Source organism: Uloborus diversus, chromosome 2, assembly GCF_026930045.1.
Source record: "Uloborus diversus isolate 005 chromosome 2, Udiv.v.3.1, whole genome shotgun sequence".
Classification (NCBI taxonomy): Eukaryota; Metazoa; Arthropoda; class Arachnida; order Araneae; family Uloboridae; genus Uloborus; species Uloborus diversus.
Genome location: NC_072732.1, coordinates 206,605,419 through 206,628,660, shown reverse-complemented (window position 1 = coordinate 206,628,660; position 23,242 = coordinate 206,605,419). Strand labels below are relative to the sequence as shown.

Genomic DNA, 23,242 nt, shown 5'->3' with positions numbered 1-23,242 from the left:
TCAGTGAGTTTGCTATTATATATATAAGTATGTTCAAATTAATGTCAGGAAGTCCTTGTCATTTTGGAGGAGTGAAATTTATCTTGGAGGAGTAAAATAAAATGATTAATTTAAAAAAAAAAAAAGAAGAAGACCATAATTGTGACCAATTCCATGAAAACTTAACTTTGTAAGGATGAAAAAAAAGCTGACAGGGAAAGAAGAGTTATTTTTTTTCTTTAAATGTTTTAACATTTAGATAATTTGACATTTTGAATTAAAATAAAATATATCACATTCAAGTGATACATTTTGTTTTCTTTTATTATTTTGTAAAATTATTATTTTATGTTATGTTTTGAATTCTAATTACCTCCCCCCCCTCTCTTTTTTTTCCTTTTTTGTTTTTAATCATGCTAAATTTTTGTTTAAAATAGGAAATGTGAAAACACTCCTAACTGAATATTTGACACATATTTCCGATTGTTAATGCATGCAATTAGAGGCATTTAAAATGTCTCTGAGTGCATAGTTATTTGTGGTAGTGTGAAAGAGCACTAATAGGCTGAATATTTCTTGATTTTGAATTGAATCTTTTGGAATCGACTTTTATTCATTAACACTATGCATCTTTTGGGACAATTTTTTTTTCTTGAGAGTTAATAAAACGAAAAAAAAAAGTTTCTGATGCGTAAAATATTTACAAAAGGATTAAAATCTCAAAAACGAGAAGTAATTTTCCACAATGAACTGAATGTTGGTGTCTCCAAAAAGTAAATTGCTTCATTAATTATTAAAATAAAAAATAAAATGTTCTAGTTTTTGGTTCCACATTCCAACTACCCTAAGTATTAAAATGTTAGCGAGATGCAAAGGAATTGAAATCTCAAAATCGGGAAACAATTACAACTGTGTTGTTTTTGCTTTGAGGTACGTAGTGCATAATAAACTTGATAAATGAAACTGTTTTCAACATTTATTTTTCTTCCTTTAAGTTAAAAAGTGAATTGCACAGTGCTTACTTTCTATTAAAAAAAAAAAAAAAAAATCAGGATCCCTATATTCTTCACAGCTTACATTCATTTGCTACAATTCTGTTTAAAATGTGAAAGTTAAGAAAAAACTGCTTGAACCTGAGCTCTCTTGAGCTTTTATGCAAACTAAGCAATGGCAGTAAAGTTTACAATTTTTTTTTTCCTACTTAATAGTTTGAAAATTTCGAGCCTTTTCTGTTTCTCTATTTTTTTTTTTTTTTTTTGTGTTCAAATGACACTAGTGATGTGGATCGGGTGAATGCCCAGCGGGTAGGTAAATATTTTTTGGGTATTTACCCAGGTATTTACCCAAGGCCAGGGTAAATACCCAAAAACTGGGTATTTTACAAAAAAATGCAAAAAGTGAATGGGATTTTTTTTTAAAGCTAAATATAAATAAATTGGTAAAACTGATACATACACATGTATTACAGTGTATAATATTTTTTATAGAAAGACATGATGAAATTATGAAAGAAACATATTGTGAACCAAAGAGTCTCTCTTTTCAATGTCATAATTAAAGAAGTATAAGCAATTCAATGATGAACTTCAGGATTTCAAAATCAAACTAGGTTGTCATATTCAAAATGAAAAAAAAAAAAAAGGAAGCATGAGGGATGTTTGGAAGAACAAACTGAGAAGTTATTAAGACTATGATGTTATTTATTTTATTGCTGTTTAAGTGATAACATGGCAAATATAGAAATAGTTTTCACATCAACATTCTGCAGAAGAATTAGGTAAATAAATAGTAATAATAAATTGAGCAACATTTGGTTACATTTTGAGGTCATGCAGGGACTTATATCTGGGTTATAAAATACTAAGGACCTTAAAAAATTGATGTTTGCTTTTTTTGTAACCAGTTAAGCTTTTTATATCTGAAATTTAGCTATCAACATTACTTTGGCATATCCAACACATTTAATGTGAATATCATATTAGATTGCCAAGTTGTTTCACACAATGATTCTTGAAATGTGATCAAAATACAACTTTTGGGTAAAAATTTATTGTTTTGTATATGGTTGGTTACATATATACATAGTGGAATACATACAGAAAAGCATTTTAGTTGAATATAAATTTTTGAAATAAATACCCGGGTAAATACCCATTTTGGGTATTTACTCGGGTATTACCCATTAATACCCATTTAATACTAATACCCACTAATGGGTAAATACCCATTTTGGGTATTTACCTGGGTATTTTACCCTGGGTATTTACCGCTAAAAATTAATACTTGGGTATTTTACATCACTAAATGACACCCTTGATGTTTAAAAATCACGAGTTGATTAATAACATCTTCTTCTAAGAGCAATATGATTTTTTCATTTCTTTTTATTGCAGGGCTATGGTGGTGGATTGATGACTCCTTATCCTGGTGCTAATACTCCTGGTGGTATAATGACCCCTGGTTGGGCCACTTCTAGCATGGATTTGGATCTCAGAAAAATTGGGCAGGCCAGAAATGCTCTCATGGACATAAAACTGAATCAAGTATGTAAAGGTTTTCTGTGTTATTGTTCTAACTTTATCTGCTAACTGAGCTCAAGTGGTATATATTACTACCCAATTTAATGCAGAAGAGTGCAGCCTCCGTTTAATAAGCACCACTGTGTTGGAAGTTCAACATATTTCAAATAACATGCAAGGAACCACCATCTACCAACACTTCAATGTTTTTGAACAAAACCAGGACCAACAACAGAGATGCTTTGTAATGGACACTAGAGATGAGTTCGGGGTCATTTTTGAGAGCCCGGGCCCGCCCGAGCCTGAAAATTTAACCGAACCCGGGTGATATTGTCTTTGACCAAAATCCGAGCCTGCCTGAGCCCGAAAGAAACTTTCTTGTATCAAAAACAACCTTCTACAGTCTGACATGATCTCTCTGTTAATGAAAATTGTTATGTCAAATGTTCTTCGTTAACAGAAGTTTCTAAATTTTCTCAAAATGCTCCACTTTAAATTCATTACTGTATGACATATTGTAATAGTAATTGCAAAAAAAAAAAAAAAGCACTATAAAAAGGCGTTAATTTCTTTTTTTAGTTAAATTTTCACATTGATTGAACTGATTTAAGTGTTCCTTTCATTTTCTCACAATAGGAAATTGTTTATTTGCTTTGAATTTGTTTGGAGATTGACGATTGAATATCTTTGCTTGAGTCCGAGCCCGAAACCTATTTTCGGTTCTAGAGCCTGTTACGGGCTCAGACTGTTGGGCTTGAGCTGAACTCGTCTCATCTGTAATGGACACTGGGATGACTTTGTGATCATGACAGACTTAATGTGCATTAGTCTTAATTGACATGTAGAGTATCTTCAACCAGCCAGTATCAAATATGTGACCTTTCATTCACAAGCTTTGTGCCTAAGCGACTGGGCCACTCAGTCCTTGAAAATAATTGGTATCTAGCTTCGAACTTTCCTTTCTATTTGAAAGGAAGGAAAGAGATTTGACTTATCTTCAGAAAAATTTTATTAGTGAATTTTTTTCTTTTTTTAAATGAAGAGTAAAAATATTGATTATTGGCGTATTTCACTAATCAGTGTTCAAGAACAAATTAGCAACATAGCAGAGTCAAATAAATCCCAGGTGCCAGGTATCTGGGACGACTGAAAAAATAACAAAAACTTGTTGATTAATTCTTTCAGAACAAGAATCTTTCAGCTGCCATGTTACACTGGATTTTCTTATTAACTCTGAGAAATAATTTGTCTGGATGATCCTATGATTTTTACTGGCTTGTCTCCTGAGATTTTATAAATTTTGTCAGTCTGTGATCAGAAGAGGTAGTTTTTAACCGAAAAATTTATTAAATTAGTGCTGTTTCTAAAAAGAAAATCTTGCCTATGTCCGTAAAAAATCTTGTGGGTCTATTATTATTTTACTGTATCTTTAGTTTTATTCCCACTAAGAGGTAAAAAAGTAAATTGATAAATGGGAGAGGACATTGTTATGAAACACAAAATTACAAAGTATTTTGTTGACACCTGTTTCTAGTTTTCAATATTGTAACATAATTGGGATGTAAACAGATAAATTTAAGTTTGTATCTCAAAGCTGATTCTCAAAGCACTTTTTTACATTGAAAAAAAATGTTTACTTACTATCTTGAAAACCATGTTTACACAGGGATGTTTTTGAGTGGCCACGATTTTCAGTCTCTTTGTGAATCTAAATTCAAAGTCAAAAAAAATTAAACAATGGGGGGATTGCTTGGAATCTCCCATAGATAGGGAATGTAAGTCAAAGTGAAATTGGGAAATATTTGCTCTACTTTTAGCACCATCTGCCTAACAATATTTAACTATGTAGTAACACATGTAGAGTCTATTCCACTCAAGAAACAAATTTCTGAAATCAAAGCATATGATAATGCAAGCAGTTTCCAAAAATTGATACTCAAATTGTAATATTTTGTTTTAAGTCGAAAATGATTTTGATATTTTCAAGTGCTAAAGTTTTTGTTTTTAACATTTTAAAATATTAATTGAAACCTTCTAACATTCAGTGCAATATTTATTTAGTTAATATTTAGCTTATTTGTATTTTTAATATTTTTCACAACTATTCAAGTGCATACAGAGCAAAGTGAAATTAGTTAATTTTACTTACTCATTCAGTCATTTACTAAGTCACTTAATTATTCATTTATTAACTAATTTATTTTCATTCCTTCATTTAATAATTTTCATTCATTCATTTATTTTCACATTCATTCGCTATTTTAATTTTCTCATTTATTTTCCCTCATATATTTATTTATTAGTTTATTGTTTCATCATCTTTTCATTTATTCAATTATCCTTTTATCTACTCAGTAGTTTGCTCAAAAATGTTTTTCACAGTCGAGTTGGAAATATTTCATTTGAAAAATATCATTTTTCACTTTGCCCCCCACATTCCCCTAAATGTGTGAAACCTGAGATTTTTTCAAAAAAAAAAAAAAAATGTATTTTCTGATTATACTAAAGAGAAAACTACTATTCATCACCTATGTATAAAAATAAATTATTTTTGAATAAAATGAGATACATGAAATATTCCACCAGCTCAGTCATTCCAGCCGAGGACTGCAGTTTTGTGTTTATTAGAATGAGATAGTTTGTTAAAAAAGCAATCATTCTAATTCTTCAGTGTGTTTATTTATTTATCTATTTTGAAACACTTTTTGTAGAAAAAAGTTTTTATTTCTTAAGTATTAAGTTCCGTATTCAATCTTCCTATTTGTTTGAAAACTTATGGGGCAAAGCTATTTTTTATTAAAAAAATTCCCATCTTTTTCAGAATTTTTTGCAGCTTTCAGTCTATGTCTGCAACATATTGTGTAATTTTGTGCATCATAAGATTGCTCTCATGGTTTCCTTACAAGGATAAAAGCATTTATTGTTTATAAAATGGTAGTTTCAATTTTTGGATCTTTCTTTTCCTTTTAAATATTTTTTAAGTCACTTACTCAGCAATGTCGAATGCAAGTAATCATTTCTAATCTAATAATGTCAGCTGGAAAATAAAACATATTTTGAGCAGGATGATTGATGCTTATTGTCGAGAAAGTGAAAATGTTTTCTGCATTGAAGGTAAAGTTTCTTTGTTATCCTGAAATAAATATACTCTCTGGTCTTTTGATATTTGAGCTTTAAATATTGTTTTTATCACCTATTTGCACAAATGGTAAATGTTTCTCCTCCAATTTTTGAATTAAAGGGGTCTGATGCCTACAATCTTTTGTAATGCTGTATGATTTACTTCTTGTAAGCACTGCTGATATTAAAAATAAATGCATTGATATTAGGGTATTTTCATTTCAAAGCTCATCCCTGCAAAAATTTTCTAAATTCGATCTTTTATAAATTTGATTTTATCATTTGCTGTTTCTGCACCAGTGGAACACAGCTTTCTTTGTTTTTATGAACTGTAAAAACTTGGTGGATTTACTTGTGTTTTTCCTTTATAAGTTTTTTTTTTCTTTTTGTAATTGTCTGTTTCAATTTAGGTTTCTGATTCTGTTAGTGGTCAGACTGTAATTGATCCGAAAGGTTATCTTACTGATTTGCAGTCTATGATACCAATGCATGGTGCCGATATTAGGTAAGTCATTTATTGTTCAGTGCTTTAAATTTCATTTCTTTTAGCAAGAAACTGCTTTTAACAAATGTGAATACATTTACTAAACATCTGAAATATTAAAACACTGAATTTGAATGAAGCAAACATTTCTTTAGAGCTAAAATATCTCTAAGCAAAGAGCCTTTGAATCAATTAAGTTTTCTAACAAAATGCTCGATCATGTTAAAATTCTCCAAAGAACATTTCATTCTGCTACGGAAAATGTTCAAAAGTGATAAAAAGAGTAAAAGAAGTGTTAAAAGAGAGTTTTGAATGAATTAAATTGCTTGTGAAGTAAAGTAAATAAGTTTTCTCACAACACAATAGCAGGGACCCAAAAAAAAAAAAAAAATCAGTTGTAAATTGCAGATTTTTCAAAGCATTTGTAAAAACTTATAACATTTACTGAGTTTGTAATTCTGTTTGACATTTGTTTTAACTTAACTAAAAGTTTGATAATGTTACTTGGCTATTGTAAGCATTTTTTGTTTATTGAATCAGGATTCTTTATAGTACAAATAAACTATTAATAATGAATAAGTTAGTCAACATTCATTAACCTAGAGTTTTTTTTATAAAAATAAACTGCGGAAACCTCAAAGAGTCCGCAATTTTCATTACTTTGTTGAAAATGTTGTCATGCACATAAATGAGGTGTAATAACACATTAATGAGATCTAATAACACATACATGAGGTCTAATAACACAAGACATTACTCAGTTTAGTTATCGCTTGTCAGAATTTCCTACTGTAAACTATTCCAGATGTTTTCCTTATTTAACTGAAAATATTTCAATTGTAAAGAAAAACTAGATTCTGTCGGAACAACTTAAAGTGTCCAAGTAACCAGAGATTGCTTTAATTATATGCCATTAGTTTGAGACTTTGAAAAAGCATTGTTACATCTAGAGTTTCATGAAATCTGGATGTTGTGTCAACAAGGTTTGACTGCATATAAATAAGGAATTGAAACCTGAATGCCTAATAATAAGAAACGCATAAAATATTGTATCCAGAAAAACTAGATTATCTCACAAATTTGGCAATTGTGTCAATTTTTCAATTATTGAAGTTTTAGTGACTCACAAGCTAATCTTTATGTTGAAGAGTTATTCAAATTATTCCTGATTGGATTTCTTGAGGTTTGTGTGTGTTGACAGTCAAAAAAATTTCATTTTTCAACATTAACCAAATCATAAAATTAATCATAATAATTGAGATCAATTATTGATTAATTTATAGCTACATTATTGAGTTTTCTAAAAATATGCTCAATCATGTAAACAAAAATGACATGAATGCAATTTATGAAGTTATTTTTCTTGAATACTAAACCAAAATTGAACTATTTTGCAGTAAGTTACCGCCCTAAGCCAGGGCTAAGGCAGAAATAGGTGGTCGCTGTATTTTATGCAAAATTGAGTGAAAATTCAAAGCAAAATATTTCTATATGTACAAATTTTTGTATGAAAATAATGTAGTTTATAATCCTGTGTGGATAATGTTGGTCTCATGTTTCAAAAATATGGAATGGTTTTTCCGTGGAATGGCTGGTATTGTTGTATTGTATGTGTACGGAAGAATTCCTAAAGCAGTTTTAGTGATCCTAAGTTTTAGAGTTGCTTTTCCTTTCATAACTTTCTTTTTTCGTTTTCTATATTTCTTATCAATGTATTATTGTAAATTTCAACATAGTAATTGTTTAAAAACTGATTAAACAATTTTTGAAAATTTTTGTTTGATATATCGTTGCCTCAAAGCAACAGCATAATATCTTACTGTTATTCCAAGGCGACAATGTGTTTAAACTCATAAAATAAAATACTTCAAGTGTTCATAATTTTTTTTAACTCTTTTCAGTGACATCAAAAAGGCTAGACTGTTGCTGAAAAGTGTAAGAGAGACAAATCCAAATCATCCCCCAGGTTTGTGATATTTAACAAGATTGTTCCTGTATTCAAAATTGCTTTCATTTAAGTGAATAATTTGGTGCCAATAATAAAGAAACAGTATTGTAGAAAAATAATGAAACTAAAAATATGGACGTTACTTTTAAAAATGTTTATTTGCCATTCTTAATTCTTTTAAGCTTGCAAAGTTTTAATATTCAGATTAGTGTAAAATACAAACATTTAGGTATACAACTAATATAAAAAAGAGTTTAGAAAAAGAAATTTTCGGCAAATATGGTAGAAGTATCAAGTATTATAAGCTTCTTTTGACAATGTTTTTTCGCTTTTGGAGCCTTTTCCTCCAATCATTTTTGTTTAAACTTAAAAATAAATGTTTGGAACATGAGCAAAGGAGGACATGTGAACTATTTATTTTAGATATTGGTTAATTTCTTTTTTTTTACTGATAGATATAAAGTAAGGAGCTGTCCAGTAATGATGTCACACTTTGAAGGTGGGGGGGGGGGGTCAAGAAATTGACAGTTTGGAATGGCAGGGGGTAACAAAAAGTGTGGCATTAGGCAATTTTTTTTTATTTATGAAAAATAGCGTGACATTAGACAGCAGGGAGCAGGGTTGGTAAGATGAAGTGGGACACTTTGTAACAAAAGAGGGGGGGGGGAGTAAAAAATTTGAAAAAAGTCATGGTTTATGGATAGCCCCTTAAGGAATGACTGGAAAAAAAAGAAATATGTTGACAATCAATTTATGATTTTCATGTATTGATCAATATAGTTAGTTCTCATCACAATGTCTATTAAGTTATTCTTTTCATGTTTGCCAACCGTTAATGCATATTAATTAATTTTTGATAATATGTGCTACATTATTGCTTAACATAGTTCATTTATTTTGCAATTTGAGTTTGTGATTCCTTTTTCTTCACACACTTTTTGTTCTGCATTAAAACACTGCTTTATTTGATCATTTTATTGATTATTAATTTATCATAGCTTCAATTGCTTCATTTTTACTTTCTTCTATGTCTAATATATAGAAGAAAGTATTGGATTTGTGCAAATTTTCGAATTTCGAAGGATTCGAACGTTTTGAGGTGTGCTGAGTCCATTTCGACTATTTTTGGAAAATGTCTGTCTGTGTGTATGTGTGTGTGTGTATGTGTGTCACGTCTGTGTGTGACCAGTTTTTTGTGGCCGCTCTACAGCAAAAACTACCGCATGAAATCGAACAAAATTTGGTACACATATGTGCCCCTATGTGAACTTGTGCCCATTGGTTTTTGGCGTGAATTCCTCCAAGGGGGTGAAGCAATGGGACGTTTTTTGAGTTACTCGTGCTTGCTATTCCTCAGGAAGTAACTGGCGGAATCAAACAAAATTTGGTCCATATGTTGCCATTAACAGGAACAGGTGCTGATTCAATTTTGGTGTCAATAACTCAAAGGGGGGTTGAGCTATAGAACGTTTTTTGTCGTCAATTGTGACTGCTGTATCTCAAGAAATAATGAACGGAATGAAAGAAAAATTTATCGGCAAATAGCCCTTAGTGGGTATAAGAGCTGATTTTATTTTGGTGTCTACAGCTAAAAAGGGGGGGTAGCGCAATCGCCCGTTCTTTTTTTCCATTGTGAGTGCCCTATCTCAAGAAGTAATGCTACATTCTGGTTGAAATTTGGAATATATGTGAAGCCATATGTAAACAGGCTTTGGTTCAATTTTGATGCCAATCGCATCAAGAGGTGTTGATTTTTTTTTGAATAAAAATAGCTTCAATAATGCAACAATAAGAAAGATAAATCGTAATAGATTGTCGTCTGCGTATTTCTCGTGATTTTAATTGTATGGAAATGATTGGAAATATTATCTCAATGATTTAAAATTTTTAACTGTTGCCATCTTATGTTTGTTAACAAATAAAATATTTGTAATTAGTTCATGCAAGGCTTTTAAAATAACTTTCAATTTTCGCTCTTTGCTTTGCTCTTATTATAATTCAGACATTGGGATGGTCGTCAAGTTTTTGCATGTGTAATTTTGTTTTTATTGCTTCCTCGTCAAGCATGGGGAAGGATCAGAAAAAAAAGAAAAATATAGAAGAAAGTTTCGTGATGGCCACAGCATACTAGTTATTTTATGTAAAGTACTGCTTTGATTTTGCATTTCATTCATCAAAAGTTTTTCCTAACTTCGCTTGTTTCCTTGTTGTTTATCATTAAAGTATTGCTTTGCTTGTTTAATTTGTTCATTGCTGTGTTATCATATCTTGGATTTCTTCAATTTTGTTTTGATTGTTTATTTTATTCATTATAATTTTTTAATGGCTTGGACTGTTTCATTTTTATTTTGCATTAAATTATTGCATTGAATACTCATTTTGTACGTTCAATAGCTTGGATTGCATCTGCCCGCCTGGAGGAAGTCACAGGAAAACTGCAGACGGCTAGAAATCTAATCATGAAAGGATGTGAAATGTGCCCCAAATCAGAGGATGTCTGGTTGGAAGCAGCACGCTTACAGGTTATTTCATAATACAAACTTCTGCTTAGTTTACAACTGGTTTGAATTTAGGTTTGAACTTCAAATGTACAAATTAAGCTTTTTAGTTAGTAAATGCTTTTTATTGCAAAGGCAATGATTTATTTGATCTTTTGTAAGTAATAATCTTAACCATTTCAAAAACATTTAGTAATGTACTGCCTTTCCTTTTGCTACTATTATTTATTTTATAAAATATTTATTCAAATTTTTTCTGCATAATTTTCTTTTAATTTTGTTTTCTAGGTGGCCATAATTGAGATATAATATTTATACATTTTGTTAATGTGTTTTTAAGATCCCTTTTTTGCTTAACATCTCTATTTTATGATAAAACAAACATTTCATTTTTGTGTTGCTAAGTACCTTTTTTTGAATGTGAAAGTTCCACTAGTGTTATTACAATTATGTGTAGATTTCATTTATTGTTGTATTCAATTCATGTAAAATGATCTTCAATTATTTCCTGAAATTTTCATATTCTGTTATAATGCTTGATAGAATTAAAGTTAGAAATTATTAGAGAAAAAGATGGAATTAGAAGGAAAGTTGAAATTAAAGTATTTACTAATTATCAAAACATTTTATAAATATTTCATTGTGCAAAATTGTTTTCATATGATTGTATTTCTACAATATAGCCATGATTAAAAAAAAAAAAAAAAAACTAATATAGCATTTCTTATGTTTAGTTGACTTTTATCAACATCTTTGTAGAGAATGAATACAAGTTATAAGCAGTTAATATTTTCTCTGATAAGAGCAAAAAGACTTTCTTTTGATTAAAATGGATGTCTAAAGTTATTTTATGCCTTCTCCCTTTCCTACCTACTGATATTTCGCTGTTTATGCTGAACAAAACAAATTAAAATATGCCTCTCTCTCTCTCTGACAGTTTCTGTTTTTCTCTTATAGCCTTCGGATTTAGCTAAAGGTGTGATCTCTCAAGCACTTCGCCATATACCCCTCTCAGTCAGGGCTTGGATCAAAGCTGCAGATTTGGAAACAGAACTAAAATCAAAGAAAAAAGTGTTCAAAAAGGTAAGATTTTAAAATTATTTGGTATTTGTAGATTTTACATCTTTCTGATGCAAATTTAATTTATATATGATTGAAAATTCAAGCTAATGTCAGAAATAGCATGGATTTTAACCAAATTTAAATATTGTTATGCTTATATGAGTATGTTGCTGTATTACTAAACTTTTCCAACATTTTGGAAGCAAGCTTGATTTTATATTTAGAAATCTGTTTGATTAATTTATTGAGAATCGTACTATTATTCAACAAAAAAAAAAAAAAAAAAAAAAAAAAGAAAAGAAAAAGAAAAAGGTTTGAAAGTTATTTCAGATAAATATTGCAACATGAATGGCATAGAACCTTGTTATCAATGCAATTGTGAGCTTTGGTATATGTACTTGAAGTGAAGCTTGTGCTAATTGACTTAAATAACTTCACTTAAATAGTTAAGCTCACAATTTTTGCGTTAATGAAAGATTTCCTTGAAATGTGTTGAAGCACGCACTCACAGGACTCCTTTTTTTTTCTCTAAAAATCCCTGTTTTAATTCCAAGTCCTCAGAAGTAGTTTTTTTCTTCCAAAATCTGGTCCCTTTTCCTTTTTTTCTTCTAAATTTGTGTTTCATGTAAAAAATTTTCCTGTAGCCTCTTTCATCCATTTGTATATTTTTTTGCTAAAAAATATGAATGTGTTTTTTGCACTCCAAGTACGGTAATTTATAAGTTTTGAATCAAAGGTGAGCACAACTGCTACAGTTCAAAATTATTAGTAAAGTGTAATAAATTCATTCAGTATAGTTTGAGCAAAAGTAATTTTGGTTTTAAAAAATATGTTTTTAGCCAATTAATTGGCTAAAATTGGTTTACAGTTCGTAGTTCAAAGAAACGGTAATGTTAGGAATTTTTTTTTTAAAGCTGATTAGTTGACTAAAATTGGCAATTTATTGAGCAATGGTACCCACACGGCTTTGCCCGTAGTAGAAAACTGAAAGGTCTTTTGGTTCGCCTGTATATTTACAAATAGTGTATGGTGAATTTCTCGCCAATGGTTTGCCCATGTTATGGATCCACGTTATGATAACTTGGTAATTTACTCATCCACCTTATGATAATTTAGCTCAGGAAAATGTTCTTAAAATTGGAATAGAAAAAGAACAAAATCGAATTTTCGAAAAATCGCTTTGAGATGCACACCCCCATGCTACAAACTAATTTTGTGCCAAATTTCATGAAAATCGGCCGAACAGTCTAGGCGCTATGAGCATCACAGAGATCCAGACAGACCTTCAGCTTTATTATTAGTAAAAATTGTCAAAGTAACCAATCACTACCAATTAATCTGCATCCCTAATTTTAGCCTTTAATGGTTAAAATTAAGGTCCTTTTTTTGTCCTTTTTCTTAGAATTCAGGTCCCTTTTTCCCAAGGGACTAACTAAAAATCTGTTGGGAGCCTTGGCTCTTAGAAAGTAAACATAATTTTGTTTGTATTCCATGCATAAATTTTATCTAACTGACTTGTGTAAAAAATTATGCAACAGTATTTTCTCATTAAAACACTGCCTTTTTTATATTTAGGCTTTAGGTCACATTCCAAATTCTGTTCGCTTGTGGAAAGCTGCTGTTGAATTAGAGGATGCTGAAGATGCCAGAATTCTGTTGAGCAGGGCTGTCGAGTGCTGTCCGACCAATACGGACCTTTGGCTTGCATTGGCGAGATTGGAGACCTATGAAAATGCTCGTAAAGTTCTAAACAAAGCACGTGAGAACATTCCCACAGATCGCCTGATCTGGATAACTGCAGCGAAATTAGAAGAAGCAAATGGAAATAGTAGGATGGTGGAAAAAATTGTTGATCGTGCCGTGACTTCTCTGCGTGCCAATGGCGTGGAAATCAACCGCGAGCAGTGGCTCAATGATGCTGTTGAATGTGAAAAGGCTGAATCAGTGCTCACTTGTCAAGCTATTGTAAGAACTGTTATTGGAATTGGTGTTGAAGATGAAGACAGGAAGCATGCATGGATGGAAGATGCTGATACAGTAAGTCCTATTTCTGTTTTATGATCTTGGCTGTTTTTTAAAATGTTTTCTTTATTTCAAATTTATCTGTTTAACTGATTAATTTTACTGATGGCAAGGATATTTATAATAAATATTAATTTGTGCCATCTAATAAAAATATGAATAATACTATTTTTCTTTAAATATGGTAAAATGTAGTTGTAAGTTGAATGAAAAGCTGAATTCTTCAGCTCTTTAATCTGTCGTTAAAAAAAAGAATAAAAATCATTTGAATTTTGCCATTTTGAATTTAATTATGTTTTGGCAATCATGAATTGAGATAAGACCCTACTCTTTGGGTTTTTTGTCTCTACAAATGGAATGGAAATGGCCAAGAAATTTGCACCTGTCATGTTATGACTGCTGATATTCTAGAGTAGGTAATACGACGCATATCCATGAGAAAAGAAGTGGTGATTAGGATATGGCAATAAAGATCAAGATTTTATACCTGTTATCTGCCAGTGCACTTATCATAAAGATTATTTGCAGCGTATAACATTATGTATTTTTATTCTTATCAATCTTGAATGACGGGAATCAGTAATATGGAAATTTTGTATTCAGATGAAGACTTGCTTTTTAAGTTCATCTATATGGGTGTCTTTTTTTTTCCTGAAAAAGCATTATTTTACACAAAACCCCCCTTTTTTATATATTTCAAGTCTGCTTAGAGAAGTCCTGGAAAAAAATATGAATAAAATCAAATCACAGACAATTTGTAACTATGATAAGGAAAATAAAAGCAATTTGTGATTGCTCCAAAAAAATGAGGACGTTGTTAAAAGAGTTGAAAATTGTGTGCATATTTTTGAAAAAATTTATATCAATCTAAACTAACCATCCCCTGTTTTTTACATTTTATTTTATTTTTCACTGTAATAAAATGTTTAATTGACATACTTGTGAATCTTAACTGATTTATTTATTTGCAGTGTGCTACACAAGGAGCATATGAATGTGCAAGAGCTATATATGCCCATGCTCTATCCATGTTCCCGAGCAAGAAGAGCATTTGGCTAAGAGCTGCATACTTTGAAAAGAATCATGGTTCAAGGTTTGTTTGTTTTTGATTTTTAATTTATATGTATGTGTGATTCTTTATAAACCTGGCATCTTCTAATTAAAAATTCTTTAAAGAAAATATACTTTTTATTATTTTTTTAAATTTAATTTACCTTTAGTCTTCATAGCAGGGTTGGCCGGATTGGACCCAATTGGGTTGGACCCAATGGGTTTTTTTTGAAAAAACCCATTTAAAAAAACCCATTATTTAGCCCACTTTTGGGTTTTTTAAATTTTTCTGAGAACTTTTTTTTAAAAAATAATTAATTTAAATACTTTTACAATTTAAACTTCTTTTTTATTTCTTCTTCACAATAGGCAGTGGACATAAAAAATGAATTTTGAACTTTAATAGTATTTCTTAACTCTTAAGGGCATTAAAAAATGCTTCAAAGATTTTAAATAAATATATTTAACTTTTTTCCTTCAACTGGTCAATAAGGAACTCAAATCATCTTGACTAAGTCCGGTCACGTCAGATTTTCTCAATATTTGCAGATTGTTACAGAGGATACTACTCTAGCCGAAAGGTTTTCGCATGAAATATTTTCTGCAAACCAATACGTCACAAATCTCGAATAAACACAAGGTATATTTTTTAGAAATTAACAGGTTTTACGAACGGTCGGACAGAAAACAGAATAGGATGTACAGTACTTTCATTATCTTACAAAAAGTTTAATATTTCTTACTCTGTACACAGAAATAGAAACAGTCAACATAAAGTTCAAAGAAATGTCTTGATTAAGCTGAATTCAGTAAAAAGGGATTTAAACTACTTTGACGTTCTACATTAGTTTTGCATAACAAAATGAAATACAATAAAAGTAAAATGCAAAAAAAAAATGTAGTAATTAAAAACGAACAATAGATTTTATCACTCGAGAAGTAACTTTGCCTTAACTGTTGGTAATCATGGAAACTAAAAAAATCTGAAACTTCACCATTCTTGAATTTTGTCGTCTTTTATACCTTTCTTCAGAAAACGCTGAATTTTTCAACTTTTTTTATCAAGACAATTTTTGTGCTTTGTCCATATACTTTTGCTACAATATACTACGAGTACCCCACCTTTCCCCTAAAGAAAGACAAAAAAACCCACATTTCTTTTAAAAAACCCAGCTTTAGTTGGGTTTTTTTGGGTTTTATTTAAAAAAACCCAAAAAACCCTGGGTCCATGCGCTTTTTTAAAAAAACCCGGGTTTTTGCCAACCCTGCTTCATAGGGAGCTAGTAAGAGAAAAAAGAAGAGGAGAGCAGATTCATTTTAACTACACTACATTTTTAACCGACTTCAAAAAGGAGGCGGTTATCAATTCATACCGTATGTATGTTTTTTTTTTTTTTTGTTTGTCCACTCATAGCGTCTCACCTAGTGAAGCGATTTTGATGATTCTTTTTTTAATGGATATGGGATGGCTCAACTTAGGTCCCATTACTTTGTTTGACCATATTTGTTCTTTAGAAAAAACGTTATGGGCAAAAAACAGTAAATTTTATGCAATTTCCCTATTAAATGATTTTGTAGCGAAGTTCGCACTTTTCATCCGTGGATAACGGTGGTTCAGTGGTAGAATTCTCGCCTCCCACACGAGCGACCCGGGTTCAAATCCCGACTAGGACAAAGTGAATTTTACTAAAATTTCGTTTCTACTGTTTCCCGTATTTTCTCGAATCTTCTATTAATTTTTGTATCTTTCCAAGTCTGGAAAGTTCCAGCACTTTCTCAAGTTGTATATAAGGAGATGTAACGTTCATTCGTGGTTCTGAATAAAGATCTCGAGTTGAGACTAAAGAGTATTCGCTTCATTTGGCTTTCACATTGTCTTCGCTATCTTCATCTACGCGACAATAGGAAACTCACTGTTATAAAAGTTTGGTGCCATATAACAGTAACATTAATAGTAATTGTAATGATAATTTTGAATGAAGGCTTCTCTGAAGCAAGCATTAAATTTCTTCAAGGGATATTTCGATAATGGGGAATCTGGCGCTGTCGTCTCATTTTTGGCGTAAATAATTTTATTTTAGTAACCCTGCTGATTTATAGTAACCCTATGTGAATTATCAAAATCTTCCTTTCTTCAGTGCTATTGCTCCATAGTAGGGGTAAACCTAACCTGGAAGCGAGGTGATGCAGTGATTAGGATCTGCTTAGCCTTCACAATGCTACCATTAGGTTTGACTCAACTACTCTGTAGTATTTTTATCGTTATCATCCATGCCGATAACAGATGATCGGGGCTAAGTAAGAAAATACAGGATTGCATCATGAGCAACTTAGATGCTGTGGAATGTAAATTAGTTAGGAAAAACGTAATACTTAAATGGTTATAATTAAATTAACTACGCATGATTTCCAGAGAGGAACAAAGATAAGTTTTTAGTGCCAATCGCTTAAAGTTTAACGCGTGTCAATGCTTTTTTTTTTTTTGTATGGAGCATTTTTAAGAAAAAAATGTGAAGTTTCGTGATGGTAACTTCTTATTATTTCTGAAATACCTACATTTACACTAAAAAGAATGAAATAAAAAAATTTTGAAAAAAAAAATAGAACCGACTTCAAAATTGCTCTAAAAAGTGAAAAATAATTTTATTCTTTAAACACCATCGATAATGCTTTTAAACATAATTTTTGAAGTTGGCGCAAAAACGATAGATAAAATCATTCACAGCCATAACTCAAATACAACTGTAAATTTAACCAGGACCAGTTTTTTCACTATCACATACATTATGCATTGATGACAGCATATTTGAATACCGATATAAATGTTTCGTTCGTAATTTTGGATGCTTTTCTGAAAAAAAATATGAACGAAGCATGGTTACACTGGATTTTACGTTTTGTTTTTGCGCCAACTTCAAAAATTATGTTTAAAAGCATTATCGATGGTGTTTAAAGAATAAAATTATTTTTCACTTTTTAGAGCAATTTTGAAGTCGGTTCTATTTTTTTTTTTTCAAAATTTTTTTAACTATACTCTTCTTGTACAGAAAGTGACAGGAAAATTGCATATTTGTTTGTCGACATTTTTCTTAAACAAAACCTATTACTAATGCCCAGAATTTTATTTCTGTTTCAACTTATTATTTTATTTTTATTTCTTAAATTAATTATACGTAACGGGTATAATCTTTAACCCCTTGAGGACCAGCGCTCGGAAAACGAAGTGCAGCTACGGGACCGAACGTTGTGAAATGGAACGCCGCCATCGGCCCGAGCATTTACAGCAGTTAAGCCTAACTGAACAAAAATATTCATATAAAATCAGCATCTCAAAATAATGGCTTGAAATTTTAATTTTGTTTAAACAATGTACTACTGATTACTAATTACTAATATAAAGACTATTACATTATTAGAAGGAACGAAATAAGTAGAATACTAAAACTTTAACCATGTGCACAAAATTAAATGATATGTGCACAAAAACAAAGTTAGAGTTTGACATCGTGAGTGTGGAATCAAAGAAAAAGAAATGTAGCAAAAAAATATGTTCCTTATGTAATTTTGATTAAAACAACTTAGGTCAACGAATTTAAACTAGTTATATTTCCCACGCGACAAGTTTCAAAACTGCTTCATAATTCACTCGAAAACATTCCCTTTCACTCACTTCGCTAATCATTTTTATTGCAGTTTCCCATCCCCAAATGAAAAAGAATAAATACAGAAGAACAATATCAGAAAGGATTCAAAAATAATCATAAACTTCAGGCCTCTTGAACTCATTCCTGTACTCTCATTGAACGGGGAATCCCAAAAGTCTGGAACACATACGCGAAAATATTTTAACCTTCCTTCCCTCCCCCATAATTTATTCAGCTAGATGTATATCTCTTTCAATTACTCGTAAAAAAAAGAGAAGCAAAGATATAAGCAAGAGCAATTGAGACCTCATAAATCATATGCGCAGAGCAGTGATTCACTGTTGTTTACATAAAAAAAAAAATCTATCCCATTGAGAGGCCCAAATAAGAAACTAAAGCGTGTACATGAAGGTCAAATACCATGTGACTCGAATATGATCAAAGTTATAGCCATTTAGCGCCATCTAGTCTCATTTAAATATTCAATTCAATCGTTCCATTTCGAGAAAGCATATACGTGACGCTGGGACTACAGCGTCGATCAGAGCGCGTAGCGGATAAGTGACGCTGGGCTGATAGGAGAGGAATCGTTGCGTAGCGTCCGCGTGACGCTGGGTACGAACGGGTTAATAATAATAAAGCTCAAAGTCTCTCTGTCAGGATGTCTAGATGTCTAGATGTCTGGATCTCTTTGACGTGCATAGCGCGATGACCGTTTGGCCGATTTTCATGAAATTTGGCACAAAGTTAGTTTGTAGCATGGAAATGTGCACCTCGAAGCGATTTTTTGAAAATTCGAGTTTTTTTTTTTTTTCTATTTCAATTTTAAGAACATTTTCTCGAACAAAATTATCATAAGATGGACGAGTAAATTACAAAATTATCATGACATGGAATGGGAGAGCGAATGAACATAGCCGATTGGCGAGAAATTCGTCATCCATTATTTGTAAATATACAGGCAAACCAAATGACCTTTTAATTTTCTAATATGGGCAAAGCCGTGGGGGTACCACTAGTAATTATATAAAAACTTTTTGTAAAAGACAGAAATGTTGTACAGGGAATGACTTCAAAAAGTGAACTACCTCAGTTTCAAACTTTAAAAATATAATAATACCAAGCAAATCAGATCTACAAAAACTTGATAAATGCAACAAAATGGTTAGAAAAAACACTATATTGCTTTACAGCAAATTAGAAATTCCTATTTTTTATCTATCATTATTAGACATATACCTAGGCCATAGGAATAAACAAAAAGCTGTTTTATTTGGCATAAAATACTGTTACGATGCAAAATCAATGATCAATGGGAAAGAGGGACATAAAATAAGCTAGAATGAACAGTATAATAATAAAATGATGCACTATGTACTGTACAGTAAATCCAGTAATGATATTTGAAACTTAAAAAAATGAAGAAGATTATGATTTATGCTGCGGGATCAAACTTTTATTCGAATATATATTTTAAATACAGTTGCATCTCTAATTCTTTTATAACGTGGCAACACCCCTCTTGCAGGTTTTTTAAATTTACAATGCAAGAGCAGTTTCCATTTTCATCATTTTTGTGTTTTGCTTAGACACTACTCGGCGAGCTTTTACGGATTTCCTTTTCTTGACTTTTAATTGTGTGTAGGTGTACATTTCAAACTTTCGCATTTAGAATGAAAAAAAGAAATATAATATAAGGAGTAGTCATTTTTATGCACTAACAAAGCCATATTCAGACAAGTACGCTGCGGAAACTTCAGCTGTCAGTGATGCTAAAGGAATGAAGGTCCATTTGTGAAAAAAATATTTTTAGTAGCCAATAACTAAGTGGATACTTATGCACCACAATTCCCTTTCGAAAATTTTCGTTGCTGACAATTTGTGTTAGGTCAAAAGTTCTTTACTTGAGAAAAAATCGCGTTATAGCCATTTCGCATAAGTCGAATCGCGTTGATGCGGGAGTCGACTGTATTTTGTTTTTGGATTATTTTAATGGAACCTTTCCTGTCATTTTACTGTCTTGCTACTTTTTATTTGATGGATTATGTTACTTTTTAATGCCATTTTTTTTTCTTTCTGATGGAACTTTTAATCTTGTTTAATGGCTTGTCTTGTTTTATTAAACAGTCCGTTGAAAAGGCAAGATATTGTATGTTATTGTCAAAGAAGTAGTTTTTAAGAAAGTACAACTTTGACCGAATTTGGCAGTAATAAGTAAAATTAAAAATAATCATTAAGATTAAAAATTTATCAAGTGTGGTGTTTTTAACAAAATATGTACCTTCTCTATTCATTTTTCATAATCTTCTTTCAAAACTATTTTATTACTTTTGAAGTACTTTTCTATTTTTCCTCAACTTGAAAATTGAACCTTAAATTTATTTTGTTATATTTCCCAGGACTTTCTAATGAATATTTAAAAACACATTTAGTTGTTATCACTCATGTTAATTTAGTTCAAAATTCTGCATGAGGCTGTTTTGCTGTAAACTTTATTTGAAAATATTTTAACTTTGGTTTTATTTTTGTTGTACATAGAGAATCATTGGAAGCCCTTCTACAAAGAGCTGTAGCTCACTGTCCCAAAGCTGAAGTCTTGTGGTTGATGGGGGCAAAATCAAAATGGCTTGCTGTAAGTGTTTTATGCGTTCACTGCATACTATTTATTGTGAATCTAATATTATATTTTTTGTCTGTAAATTTCTTTGGTAACTATTAGATGACGGACCTGTTATGCTAATCTTGCCAAGAGACATTTACAGCATCAAATCAAATGTGCACTAAGCAATTTTTTAACCTACCAACTTTATTGAATTTAATTAAATGGTTATATTTAGAGCGCATTTGCGAAGAAAATGCAATGAACTGAGGAAAAAACTATTGTTACCGTTTCTCTTTCCATCTGCTAAGGAGTTGGTTGAAAATTTCATTGCAGAGAGATACTTAAATCAGACCTGTCATTAGTAATGTGACCAGAATTGAGGCAGCGAGAAGCAAAGGGATGTAAGGAACATTTTTAAGTTTTGAGTAAAACGTGTTTAAAGATAAAGTCTTGGGTAAGCTTTCATTGGAAAGATTTTCTAAATCATACTGTACAGCAGCACCTACCTAAGGCTACTAGTACTAGCTCTTTCCCCAAGACAGAGTCGAGGTTCACCTACCATTTGAACTGGATGTCCCTGAATTTTTAATTTTGGCACTTACATCTATTTGTTTCTCTATACTCAATTTTTAAACTAAAAATCAAGACATGTCACTGACACAGGGAGGGGAGGCAATGTTTTTTTCTTTTTTTTAAAGGTTCACCATATCACCTAATTGAAGATGTTTAGATCTCAAATGAAAAATAAATTTGAGCCCCCCCCCCCATAATATATATATTAGTTGAAATCATAGCAGTTGTCCTAAAATTTTGAAATAAAATTATAATTAATAAATAAGAATTAATTCAGATGAACCTATAAAGAATAAGTTTAAACATAACTCAATATACTGTCAGTAACTGAAGCTTACAGCAAATAACTAATAAAAATGTCAGTCATAATCAGCAAGTTTTCATTGCTGCTCGAACATCTAGAAACTACATGAATCTATTCAAAACGTTTTTTTTTTTTGGTTTAAAGAAGACATGTTACTTTTCACAATGAAAGCATACAAAAGTGTTGAAAAATCTCATTTATTTATACTTCCCCATGTTCTGAAAGTGAGTGGACATCCTGAAAAAGCCCTTCTTCAATGCAAAAACATTGTAAATGACATTTTGCTAAAGTCACTGATTATTTTCAATGTATTATTCTTAAAACAATTTATAATGCTCCTCATGAAATATTTTTTGTTTTAAGGGAGATGTTCCAGCTGCTCGTAGTATCTTGTCATTGGCCTTTCAAGCCAATCCAAATAGTGAAGAAATTTGGCTTGCTGCTGTCAAACTGGAGAGTGAGAACAATGAATATGAGAGAGCTCGACGGCTGTTGGCCAAGGCCAGGGCTAGTGCGCCTACAGCCAGAGTAAGTAATTTTTTATAATATGAAGATGTATCATTGTATGTTTTATAATATTCTACTAGTCTAGAGGTGGCTGATAATGGATCAATACTGAAAATTTTAGGAGTTCACCCTTGGTATAAGTATATATATATATGTATATAAAATGTAAAACTGAATACAACAGAAATTAAAATTGAAACCTTCCTGAATGTTCTTTTCTTTAAAACTATTTTATGTGCAAATCAAACCAATTACCAACTATTTAGAATTTTCTTTAAATTTTTCTTATAAGAAGCGTGTTTCTTTTTTATTAGTTTATTATAGTGTGCTGTGAAACAGTCCTTTAATGACAAAATAATTGAAACGTTATAACCCACAAATTGAGAAATGCTCTCTAGGATATATAAAAATGACTTTTTAACAATTTCATTCTGTAATTTTTCTGTCAACGCATTTTCTTAAAATCTTCAATGCAGGACTCAAACATTGAGCAATAAGAACATGTTAATGTTATCTCAACAGTTTTACTTCCTATGTATTTTTGATTGGTAAATGTATGTATAGTTGTGGAGAGATGACAGATGAACTAATTGCAGAAACCTAACACTTTATTTTGTAGTTGGTATGATCAGTGAGAATGCGCAATTACTAAAATTTTTACAAAACAAAATATTCTGTTTATATTTTCAGTTCGTGGCGCTACTGCCAGGTCACTATTTTTGCCTAATTCAGAAAGTTAAATCTGGCAAAAAGAGATTTAAACACCACTCTACCTTGCTAGGACATTGCTCGCCATCTTCGTTGTGAATCACCGAACTTGGATAAAAAATCATAAATGATTATCAAGTAAATAAATCATAAAATTCAACATGCTTATCTCCTTCAATACCTACATGGTTCATCCGCCATCTTTCTGTGTTAGAACTATAA

The 23,242-nt window shown here is 31.0% G+C and overlaps 1 protein-coding gene across 1 annotated transcript in view; it reads left to right on the top strand.

The window, feature by feature from the left end:
- Positions 1-23,242, top strand: part of LOC129216254 (pre-mRNA-processing factor 6-like) — a 59,227-nt gene that overhangs the window by 19,535 nt on the left and 16,450 nt on the right. The window contains exons 9-17 of the mRNA XM_054850452.1: positions 2,373-2,522; positions 6,029-6,123; positions 8,004-8,068; positions 10,445-10,572; positions 11,506-11,631; positions 13,186-13,647; positions 14,604-14,725; positions 20,865-20,958; positions 22,169-22,333. Coding sequence (XP_054706427.1) covers positions 2,373-2,522; positions 6,029-6,123; positions 8,004-8,068; positions 10,445-10,572; positions 11,506-11,631; positions 13,186-13,647; positions 14,604-14,725; positions 20,865-20,958; positions 22,169-22,333 — 1,407 coding nt within the window. The remainder of the gene's footprint in view (positions 1-2,372; positions 2,523-6,028; positions 6,124-8,003; positions 8,069-10,444; positions 10,573-11,505; positions 11,632-13,185; positions 13,648-14,603; positions 14,726-20,864; positions 20,959-22,168; positions 22,334-23,242) is intronic.